This window comes from Gadus morhua, chromosome 16 (assembly GCF_902167405.1).
Source record: "Gadus morhua chromosome 16, gadMor3.0, whole genome shotgun sequence".
Lineage (NCBI taxonomy): Eukaryota > Metazoa > Chordata > Actinopteri > Gadiformes > Gadidae > Gadus > Gadus morhua.
The window spans coordinates 3890184-3902398 of record NC_044063.1 but is presented as its reverse complement, the minus strand read 5'-3'; the positions used below and the strand labels follow the sequence as shown (position 1 = coordinate 3902398).

The window sequence follows — 12215 nt, the reverse complement described above, 5'->3', positions numbered from 1 at the left end:
AGTCCTAAAGTGAAACCTACAGCGGCCTTCACTGTGGAACCACTTGTCACCCCCAACGGGAACCTAAATTAACCATAAAAACATGGGCTTCTGAACAGCCATTTGAGAGTAAAGTGTTTTCTAAATATACTACTCTGTCCTCTCTCCCCGTCAGTCTCCTCCGTGTCCTGTGTATGACAACGTCTCAGCTCTGACCAATCGATCGGCTTCTGCAGCACAGAGAGAACCAATAGAAGAGCAGGATGACCCTCACTATGCCAGCATCCACATCTCTCGCTCTAAAAACCAGGAAGTGCCTTGTGGGTTTGCTGGTGCTCTGGTAGAGTCTGATCATACAGAGCAGGTCCTTTACTCTGCTATCAACCTTAATAGACCCAAGGCTGTCCCTGAGTAAGCACTCTTGATAGTTCTCTAAAATAAACTTTGTGGCTTGAGACTTCCTCATCAAGTCATTTATAAACCGTGTATAATTTTTAGAGTTACTTAACTTCTCTTTATCTTTTTTTAACTTTTCAGCGACAGTAAACTGATGTCAGAGTTGTATACCACCATCAAATATATGTCCCAGAAAATGCATTATTTTTATATAGATTCAGCTTTAAATGGGTTTTAATACAATTTCTAGCAATAAAATTGTATGTTATGGTCATAATCTTCGTTCAGCATTTGTATAGTTTGTTTTGTTTGTTAGTTACTTAGAATATTCTTCTCGTCAGAAAAAAAACGCTTGCTATCATAATTGCTTTGTTGGATGATGTGGGAGCTGCAATCACTGATAACCAAACATGGGTCACATTTATTTTATTCTCAGTGGAAAATGTAATATTCTGTGTGTTTCGGCAATAAAGTCAAGTGTGTTTGAAAACATGTCTCGCGAGAAGTGTGCTTTTTATTATCATAATCTTCTTTCAGTGCTTGTATATGATGTTTAGTGGTTAAGTTAAACTGCTTATGGTGTTTTTCATGCTTCCAGGCTATGTTCTGTTTAAGAAATAACCTAAATGATATATAAAAACACGTATTTGAAAAATGTGGAAACATGCAGGCTGGTCTCATAAAATGTTAAGATGATATCTTCGGAAAGTTTATGCACAATTTTCCTGAAGATTCCTGCAAATGTCTGGCAGCACGAGTGATCAGTGCCCCTGCACAAGCCCCAAGGAGTGCAGAACCAGAAAACATTGCAACACATGCAATATTACGATGGTTTCGGCATTAAAATGTGTTGATACCATTCCTGATCTCCTGATCTCTAGTTTTGTGACTGGTTTGGCTTGATTTCCAAACATGGACACAGCCACATATTGTTCTAATAACTCAGACAACCAATCAGATTAAGTAACTAATTAAAAAGGGGGGTTATTCAGTTGGTGAATAACCAACTGAATATTACTAGACCACTAGATACCACTAAACCCTACACACTTTACCTTTAAAGTCTGCATAACCCTGTCAACAGTAATATGAATCATCCAAATTCCTCATGCACAGCATACTTAATTCAGATGATAAGTAATGTAGTTTGTAACATTGTAGTGCTATGAATGGATCCTGGTCAAATCTTGAAATGCACAAGCCTAACCCGAGTTTAAAAAACGTAGGATACGCATTTAACTCTACGGGTTTTATATCTACATGCTATTGTATGATACATTGGCCATTTTGGGTGACCAGGTAATAACATTCTGGGAACCACCACCACTACCAAAATCTGATAGGAGTGAATGGGAATGGTGTGTGCCAGACAGTGACAGCCTGAACTGCTGTATATGCCCAAGGCCGCCTTAATGCACGGGCTTGCCTGGGCTGAAGCCCCAGGGCCTACGCCGATCGGGGGGCCTATCATGAGCTGCAGTAAAAAAAAAAAAAAAATATATATATATATATATATATATATATATATATATATTTTTTTTTTTTATATTTTATACTGGCCCATGATAGGCCCAGATTGGCGAAGGCCCAAGAGAATGTGATTTTTTGTTTGGGGCTTACAAAGATCAGAGGCCTATCATCAGCCAAGAAAAAAGAGGGCCAGTGGCCCCTTTACACCACAGCCACACTCCCCCCCCCCCCGTCAACAACGGCAAAATGTCGGAAATAAGTTACACATCTTCATTGTAAGCATAGACATCTTATAGGATGTATAAGATGTCTATGATTGTAAGAGCCTACGAAACCTCAGCCCAGGGCCTAATGGCAGGTTAAGGCAGGCCTGTATATGCCTCCCCTAAATGAAAAATAATGTTGGCCGGCACTCAGTTGAATCTACACCACCTGCTCATTGCCTGAATGTACTGCACATGTGAGGGGAGGTCTTCAAGGAGAGCGCAACCTACTCCACTTGTATGGTAGATAGCTCCCTCTATAGGCTACATACAGCTATTGCATGCACATCCACTAATAACCACTGATTTGGTTACAAATCAAGCAAAAATCCCTCCGGAAGACCGACGTGAATTGGGGCCTCTGATAAGAAACGACATCAGTGGGCAGTCCATGGAGGCGGAAGACCCGGATCCGCTGGATGCCGGGATGGCAGGTGAGCTGTGAAGCATGCCCCCACTGGAGCACATCGGAGCGGAGGGGCTGGCTCCATCTGCAGGCAGTCCTTCGCGATGATATATCCCAGGAAGGAGACAGAGGGCGCATGGAACTCGCACTTCTCTTCCTTGACGTACAAGGAGTCCAAGAGGCGGCGGAGAACCGACCGGTTATGGGTGAGGTGCTCCTCAAGATTGCGGGAAAAAATCTGGATGTCGTCCAGGTACACAAAGACAAACTTATTTAACAGATAATGCCTACCAGATGGTAGGCATTTCTCAGGTCGGTGAAGACCATTGCCCCCTGGAGCAGCTCTGAGGCAGTTGAGAGTAGTGGAAGGGGATAGCGGTTCTTCACCGTGATGGTGTTCAGGCCTCGGTAGTCGATTCCGGGTCTCAGGGACTTGGCCGGTGACGAGGAGGGTCGGATGATCCCTGCTGCTAAAGAATTCTGGATGTACTCCTCCATGGCCTCTCGCTCGGGAGCAGAGAGGGAGTGCAAGCGTCCCTTGGGGGTTGAGCCAGACCCCGCAAGAAGACATCACGGAGAGCAGATGGGCTCCAGTCGCTCATGGGGGCCCTGGTGAGAAAATCAATGGCGTTAACATTAGTCAACATTAACACACAGAACACAACCACACACAGATACACTGCTGTGGGATGTGGGACCAGCTGACACCTGACCCCCCCCCCCCCCCCCCCTCCAGGTGTGGGGGAGGCGATGGGAGCCGACAACAGCAGATCTTTCTAATAAAGCTTTGAACAAAGAGAACATACCTAGTGCCTTTAGAACGTTTATAGAATGAATAAGAGAATGGTTTGTATTCTTTATGTAGAGCTGTAGTTTAAATGTATCCTTCAGCATGGCACACAACCTGGTTGCTTCATACAATGACACTCTTTTAACAGCTGTGAGGAGAATTTATTCACCTAGTGGCCATACTGGGGTAGTTGGGTGGGTAAACCTATTTTAGAGGCTTCGAAAATCATGGCAACTCAATGCATCTATTTCTAGATCTGCATTCCATTTTAAATTAGTTTGGCAAACCATTTAGGTAGCCTTAAGAATAAATATCCATTGTGTCCACAGAGCCCCAATGATTCTAGAAGGTTTACCCACCCAACTGACCAACATGGCCAACGCTTTTCACAGTTTAGTCTGTTTTTTTCTGATATTGAAAATGTACAGCTCTGATCTGATGGATTTCAACCTCTCTATTTTGCTCAATATAGCAATCGTTTATGTGTATGAATCTGAATCTTGTTGAATAAATATATATCAGGAAGAATGTGTATTTTGACCTCCGGCAGCCTTTTTTACGGGCACAGAAATACTCAGTATCCTGTCCAAGTTCTCCATTGAGGGTTCATGTATTTTAGTACATTTAAAAAATAAACGTGTTGATGATGAATACATTCCAAATGTTTGTAAAGTAATGCAGATCACAACTTTCACCACTATGTGGCAGTAGATAATCATATTGACACATTTTATGGAGCAGGCTATTCAAACTCTATATATATTCTATTTCTATAATATATATATATCTTATCTCAGCTTTATATATATTCAACAACTATATATAATCCAAATATACAAAATTAAACCCCTATATTCTTTATTATACCTCTATATTTTCTATCTATATTCTATATATTCTATATCTTTATTCTGGATCAAACATTATCCTACATCTAGTTTAGATTTTTATTCTATAACTATATTCTACATCTATATCCTATATAATATGACTATATTCTACATCAAAATGCTATATATTTTCCCTGCTGTGCAAGTGTGGGTGACCCCTAGTTGTTTTCAGGGTAGCTGATAAACTGCACTGCTTGTTTAATGTGGTCTGGGTGAATATCTTCCTTCTACTTTGCATTTGACTCCAAGGAAGGAAGGAAGAGCTTGAACACCATTGTTCTAGTTATTATCTTAAACTGCAGGCACAGAAGTTTCCACAGACTTTTTCTGTCACACCAGCTACCTCCTCTACAGTAAGAATATTTTTTGCTTTAATCGTACTTGTTTACTTAGAAAAGTAACATTCATATATCAAGCACAATAACCAATTCATTTGATAAGATGAATACAAATAACAGTCATAGGACTATGTATTTTTTTAGTTAAAATTAATGCATATTTTGTTTATATCTGTAGAACAACGCCCTGAGAGAAACAAATTATGAATCTTAGAACAGCTGCAAGAGGCTTTGTAGCTTTCCTTCTGTCATTACCAGGTTTGTACATTTACGTTGTGAACATTAAGTTGATCTGTTTCAAAGTGTAACATGACAAGCAACCCGAATGAAGAGAGGGTGGAACATGTTGTGAATTTATCTAATGACATCTAGAGTATTGACCTGTTTTAAATAACAAATATGTTCTGTTTTACTAAATAATAAAGTGTTGCATTTGAGATTTTATACAGGCTTCTTGACCATTTCCTGATTACGAGGCAACTCAGAATTCAGTGCAACATTGATGGGTTAACTTAGTTCCTATTTAAAGTGCAACAGGCTTAAGTTGAGTCTGTGAACTTGGCAGGAGACCAAGATTGGTCTCCTGCCTTGTATTGTGTGTGTTTGTGCACTCAATCCCTTGATGAGATGTAGGACGATGTATCCATGCTGTAGCTGGTTTATCAATAGCTGTCTCACTGTATTCATCACTACGTGTGTCACTAGCTTTTCACTAGCTGCATATTGTTGGTGACCATGTTGTTCTTGGACGTTTCTCTGACAGCTCAGTGTTCAGCATGTATCTCCAGTTGAAGCTGGACCAAGCCTCCATCTCATGTACCTTGTGATCATGCATTTCATCTGAAACATCATTGTCAAGGGGATGTGTTTATCTTTTTACAGCATTACAGGGTAATGATGACTGGGCATTTACTTACTCATCTAGTAATATCTGCGCTTTGAGAGGATCAACATTTGAAATCCGCTGCAATTATAAATACCCTTACAGAACTACAGTGGAGAAAAAACTCTGGTTTACTACTAAACACAATGAGCCAGTTGATCTGAGAGATGATACAGACTACACAGGTCGTGTTGAATACAGCTGTTTTAGGCACAGCTGTACCTGGAGCAGCTGTACTGGAACGTGTAAACTGATAATCAAAGACCTGAGACAGAGTGACTCTGCTGAATACAAGTTTAGGATTACAACAAACAATGGAGGGGCATTAAGTGATCTCCCTGGAGTGAAGTTATCTGTGACAGGTAAACATTGATTACTAATGAATCTATTCAACGGTGTGTATGCGTGTGTTTTTGTGTGTGTGTGTGTGTGTGTGTGTGTGTGTGTGTGTGTGTGTGTGTGTGTGTGTGTGTGTGTGTGTGTGTGTGTGTGTGTGTGTGTGTGTGTGCTTGTGTGAGTGTGTACGTCTGTGCATGTGTGCCTTTTTTTATTTTTTGTATTTAATCAGCATTCTTTTTTTTATTCATTTTTGTGTAATTTCTTCCCTGAACCAGATCACTGGACGGAAGTGATCATTCTTCCTAGGCCTACCAGTCAGAACTGGTTAGAGCTGGAATGCCACAGAATGTGTCATTTAACTGGGTATCGTACGTACAGTATGTACAGTAACTGGTACAGGAATGAAATTCAACAATGACGTCAACGATTGTCCTACCGGTTCTACATTAACTCTGAATACAGGGTTTCATGTGCTGCTACAGGTTTCAAACATCTCCCCTCTCCATCAGTGTGTAAGAACTCCACAGTGCACTGACAAACATAATGGGTCTTTAGTGTAAAGAACTAAATGTGGTCTTAGTATGAATGAACATCTATCGTCCATGTTGAAGCAGTACTAAGATTTGAGAGGAACAGAATCATACACTACTTGTTTTTGATTCCATTCGTATGTAAAGCAAGATAAGGACTAGGTTTGAAAAAAAAAAGTTCCCCTCGTATAGGATACCAGAGGGTTCATAGCCAAAGCTTGAAGCTAACAAAGGCGCAAATTATAAAGATAACCGACTGCATCGATTTCCTTCCATTCTAATTTTGGAAGATGCTACAGAAAAGAGCTGTCCAGTGGTTATGGACTGCTTCTTAAGTATTTGTATTATTTGTTGACATTATGATCGCAGCCAGTCCATAATGAGCCACTTGCAATGACAACTGGCAAGCTGTTCTTCAAAGATAACCTGGATTCAATACAAGGCTTGGAAAATGTTCATGACACTAGCCTAACTTCCTCATGCTTTATTTTTTATACTTGGGTACATACTTGACTTAATGTTATTAATACAATTAGTTTAATAACTAATGTGATATAACTGTCAACAGACGCTCCAGAGGCCCCCTTAGTGGGAGTGACTCCCCCTGGTGTAATAAAGGAGGGCAGTTCAGTGAATCTGACCTGCACCAGCGAGGCCAACCCAGTAGCAAAGTACACCTGGTCCAAGGTTACTACAGGTCATTCCCTCGGACACAGTGTCCAAGGACAACAGCTTTCCTTTCATCCCATCCAGTCTTCACACTCTGGACAATATCTCTGCAAAGCTGAGAATGACCTAGGGAAAATAATATCCTACCCATTCTCTATTGATGTGAAATGTGAGTAAACAAACACACAGGATAACATCATAACACAGATGTTAAAGTTTGTATAACCATGTCAACATTAAGATGAATCATCTCAATTCGTCCTGCATTCCCTTAACTCCTCAAATGTCCTCTTTATATCATTCATATCAATGTACATCATGTTTGATGTACCTCAAGATGGGCCTAAACACACATTTGTGAGACCAAGTCCCCCTGGTGAAATAATGGAGGGAGGTTCAGTGACTCTGAGCTGCAGCAGTGATGCCAACCCAGCAGCTGACTACACCTGGTTCAGGGACAACCAACCTATGCTCTGGGAACCAAGGCGACCTTATACCTTGGACCCAGTCAGCTCTAAAGACAGGGGAACGTACCGCTGCCAAGCAGAGAACCAATATGGATATCTGGGCTCCAACTCGGTATTTCATAGATGTCCAGTGTGTGAAGAAAACAATGATACTAAAAATAAAATGTTAAATAATAATTGCTATGTCCCTCGCTTGGGAAAGGGGAGGCAACATACATTTTGGGTAAAGTAAAATAATTTATTAACAAGGAATTTGGACTTTCAACCACACAAACAAATACACAAATAGAGGAAGTGAAACTAGATAGGAAATCAGTTCAAATCAAAGAAACAAATATATATGATCTGCGGTAACTGTGGTTCCATTTAATGATATACGAAATACATTATAAACATCGTTTCTTATCAGTATTGTATGCATCATCGTTATCGACTTGTGTTCCTAACATGCATGCGTCCCCCCGTTAATATACATTGCCATGGACCGTATTATGCGTTACGTGTTTAGTTTGCGTGTGTTTAAACAGATGGACGCACACACGCGCGCCCGCATTCATAAATTCTTTTACACATACACACACGCCCGCATTCATTCATTCTTTTTAACACTCACTCGCGGTAAAACAATGTTTTCTCACGATCAAATACTTATCAATCCTAATAGTTATGGGCATTTACACGATGTCTGTGTCAAGAAAATATGTGTTTGCTGTACGGTGTTTGCAGTTGCATTGATTTAAAAGTACAACTTATTTCCGCTGTATCAGCTGTTCTTTCCCAAATAATTTACCAAGAATGGGTGACTAGGTAGATGAGAGAATCAAAATGTATGCGCGAGGTGCACAAGCAACATTATACATGCGCCCTTAAAATAGCATCTAAACAACGCGCCACTGACTTTAAACCAGGTATGTCCTGGTTTGTGGCGCAAGTGGTTTCTGAAACTGCAAAATAGCACCAGGGAACGTTTGCGCCCCCTCCTTTCGCCGAACCGCCCCTTGGGGCACAAGATCATTCCCTGATTTACCGACGCGTGGCGCTGGAGGGAAAAGAATGCTCTGCGCCAGCTGCAAACTAGCGACGACACATGCGCCAGTGATTAAGTAAATTGCGCCGGACGCAAGATAAGACCCACAGTCGTATTTTATTATTTGAAAAATAATTCTTTATCCCACTGACATTGTAGTTATGTACATGGTTTCTTATCTTTAGGATGTTAACACATCATTGTGTTTATGACAGACGCTCCAAAGACCCCCTCAGTGAGCGTGAGACCCCCTGGTGGAATAAAGGAAGGCGGTTCAGTGACTCTGAGCTGCAGCAGTGATGCCAACCCAGCAGCTGACTACACCTGGTTCAAGGACAACCAACCTCTGCTCTGGGAACCAAGTCAACCTTATACCTTGGACCCAGTCAGCTCTAAAGACAGGGGAACGTACCACTGCCAAGCAGAGAACCAATATGGATATCTGGGCTCCAACTCGGTTTTCATAGATGTCCTGTGTGAGTGGAAAACGATAATAATAAAAAGTGGAAGTTAAATAATAATAATACAAATTTGTACCGTCTAATATGTCAAAATATTTGCTATATACCTTCTTGCAATAATGTTAAGCTGCTATTCATGTATTTCTATATGCCTGGTAAACTAGGAATCACAGTGACATTTTATTATTCAAAACAGCATTCTGTTCCCACTGACATGTGCACGGTTTCTTATCTTTAGGATGTAAATATATATCATTATGCTTATGACAGACGCTCCAAAGACCCCCTCAGTGAGCGTGAGACCCCCTGGTGTGATAAAGGAGGGAGGTTCAGTGACTCTGAGCTGCAGCAGTGATGCCAACCCAGCAGCTGACTACACCTGGTTCAGGGAACATGGAGGCTCAGTGGAGGAATTAGGAGAGAACTACACCATCAGTAACATCACAACTGAGCTTGGAGGAAATTATTACTGTGAAGCTCGTAATGCAGTTGGACTTCAGAATTCAACTTTGATGTTCCTTAATGTGACCGGTAATTGTTTCTATAAAATAGCACATTGTGCTGAGTACCAGCACCATCGATGGTAAGACACAGACTCATGCAACGGCTCTATTCAATTTGTGATTGGCTTAAATTATGTGTTGCTACTTTTATTAACTTTGGTGCTGTACGAGCACCCTAGTTATATGTATCTCCAGTATACTCTAGAGTAAGAGTATCCATTTTTATCAATTGGAGATCTGTCACATTTAGGCTGTAATATATACATGGACAGTATTTAATCCTTCAAATGAATCAAGTGTTAAATCGCTGTGTTTCAGCCACTCCATCGTCATCATCATCAGGGCCTACAACTGTGGCAGCAGGAACTGTAGCTGTTTTACTGGCATCCATACTCCTCATCATCTTCCTCTGGATGAGGTGAGATATTCTCTCTCTCTCTCTCAACAATAATTTGATATAAACTTCTTATCTCTCTATTCTCTTCACCAGAAGAAAGAGGGCTTCTAGGAAGGCACCTGACCAGGGAGGAAGGCCAGATACCAGGCAGGAGGTGAGACACAGGAAGCTATTTGTTACTAAGACTCCTTTACTCCTTCCACTACCCGTTGCTGGGTAGTGGAAATACCCCGAGCCCCAAAATCTCATGTACTTGCAGTTGTTGCTTCAGCCGTTTCTGTAATTCCTAGCCCTTTCGCTACTTGACTTTTATGACAATATGCAGATACAATGCCCAAGAGATTCGCTTTAAAGGGGAACCATCACGCAAGGGGAACCAAATAAAATCACATGAATGCTTTTTTATAATACTAACGTGACTCTTAGATAGAAACGTGTTCATGCCTGGACGAGGTTATTTATTAAAGTTCTATTCACGTTATGTTTAGTCATGTCTATTCACGCGATGTAATTTTATTCTAATTAAATAGCATCAACATTTGTTAACTTATTGTTACATTTCTAATTTATCATTGAATAAGTTGACTACCCATACAGCTGTTGCTGACGTTATGTGGCAAAATCAATTGTGGGCTAGCCCATTGCTGATATCCATGGTTAAATCAATCATAGCAAAAATAACTTTATGAGTACCGAAATCCCAGACAAGTTGGACCATTTAGGCCAACTTTTCCAGGTTCCTTTATTGTGAGATCAAGAGTTAGATATAGGGTGGGATCTAGGCTGAGATCAAGGGGACAAACTGAGAGACTTCTGCCATTGAGCCGAATGAGAAGACTGGGTGATAGAAGTAGTAATGTTTAATCCAAGCAAATAAAGATGTCAATTTTTCAACTTCCTACAAACTCAACTGCCACTGAAACCTATCAATGATTAGAAAGAGGAATATGTTCACGCAGAAGAGTCCTAAAGTGAAACCTACAGCGGCCTTCACTGTGGAAGCACTAGTCACCCCCAACGGGCCCTAAATGAACCATGAAAACATGAGCTTCTGAACAGCCATTTGAGAGTAAAGTGTTTTCTAAACTACTCTGTCCTCTCTCCCCGTCAGTCTCCTCCGTGTCCTGTGTATGACAACGTCCCAGCTCTGACCAATCGCTCGGCTTCTGCAGCACGGAGAGAATCAATAGAAGAGCAGGATGACCCTCACTATCCCAGCATCCACTTCTCTCGCGCTAAGAACCAGGAAGTGCCTCGTGGGTTTGCTGGTGCTCTGGTAAAGTCTTATCATACAGAGCAGGTCCTCTACTCTGCCATCAACCTTAAAAGACCCAAGGCTGTCCCTGAGTAAGCACTCCTGATAGTTCTCAAAGATAAACTTTGTGGCTTCATCCTCCCAAGGGACAGCTTGTGGAGGCAAAGCCATTTATAAACATGTACAATTTACTGAGTTTCTTAACTTCTCTTTTTCGTTTTCACTTCTTCTTTTCATTCACAGTAAACTGGTGTCAGATACCACCATCAACTAAACAGTCCAAAAAATGCATTGTTTTTACTATAGATTCAGCATTAAATGGGTTTTAATAACATTTCTAGCAATAAATGTGTATTTTATTGCCATAATCTTCGTTCATTGATTGTATATATCGCTTAGTTTGTTAGTTTCTAAGAATATTTTTCTTGTCAGAAAAAAAAACGCTTTCTAACATTGCTTTGTTGGTTGATATGGGTGCTGCTATCCCAAAAAGTATATATCAAATGTATACAATTTTTTGTTGACATTCATTTTATTCTCAGTGGAAAAGGCTTGTTTCGACATTAAGATGTGTTTGATACCATGTCTCGCGAGAAACTTGCTTTTTATTTCAGTGTTTGTCTATGAACTTTAGTGAGTAAGTTAAAAGGCTTATGGTGTTTTTCATGCTTTCAGGCTATTCTGTTTAAGTAATAACCTAAATTATATATAAAAACACGTGTTTCAAAAATTTGGAACCATGCAGGCTGGTCTCAAAAAACGTTTGTATGATATCTAATGAAAGGTCATGCAAAATTTTCCGTAAGATTCCGACAAATGCCTGGAAGCACGAGTGGTCAGTGCGCCTGCACAAGCCCCAAGGAGTGCAGAACCAGAAAACATTGCAACACATGCAATATTACGATTGTTTCGACATTAAAATGTGTTGATACCATTCCTGATCTCCTGACCTCTAGGTTTGTGACTGGTTTGGCTTGATTTCCAAACATGGGCACAGCCATATATTGTTCTAATAACTCAGACAACTAATCAGATTAAGTAACTAGGCAAAAAGGGGGGTTATTCAGTTGGTGAATAACCAACTAAATATTACTAGACCACTAGATACCACTAAACCCTAGACACTTTACCTTTAAAGTCTGCATAACCCTG

The 12215-nt window shown here is 40.6% G+C and overlaps 1 protein-coding gene and 1 long non-coding RNA gene across 20 annotated transcripts in view; both read left to right on the top strand.

The window, feature by feature from the left end:
* The window catches only part of LOC115560660 (sialoadhesin), a 265788-nt gene that overhangs the window by 152236 nt on the left and 101337 nt on the right, over positions 1-12215 (top strand). For 18 of the 19 annotated variants that reach the window (XM_030380082.1, XM_030380091.1, XM_030380083.1 and 15 more), the window contains one exon: positions 8663-8923. In XM_030380082.1, the coding sequence (XP_030235942.1) occupies positions 8663-8923 (261 nt within the window). Of the gene's footprint in view, positions 1-4406; positions 4548-8662; positions 8924-12215 lie in introns of those variants that run through there. The other variant, XM_030380101.1, reaches the window with a different exon arrangement.
* LOC115560726 (uncharacterized) lies at positions 4711-6982 on the top strand. The gene is made up of 4 exons (XR_003979806.1): positions 4711-4790; positions 5415-5777; positions 6030-6266; positions 6853-6982. It is a non-coding gene; the product is annotated as an uncharacterized LOC115560726 (long non-coding RNA).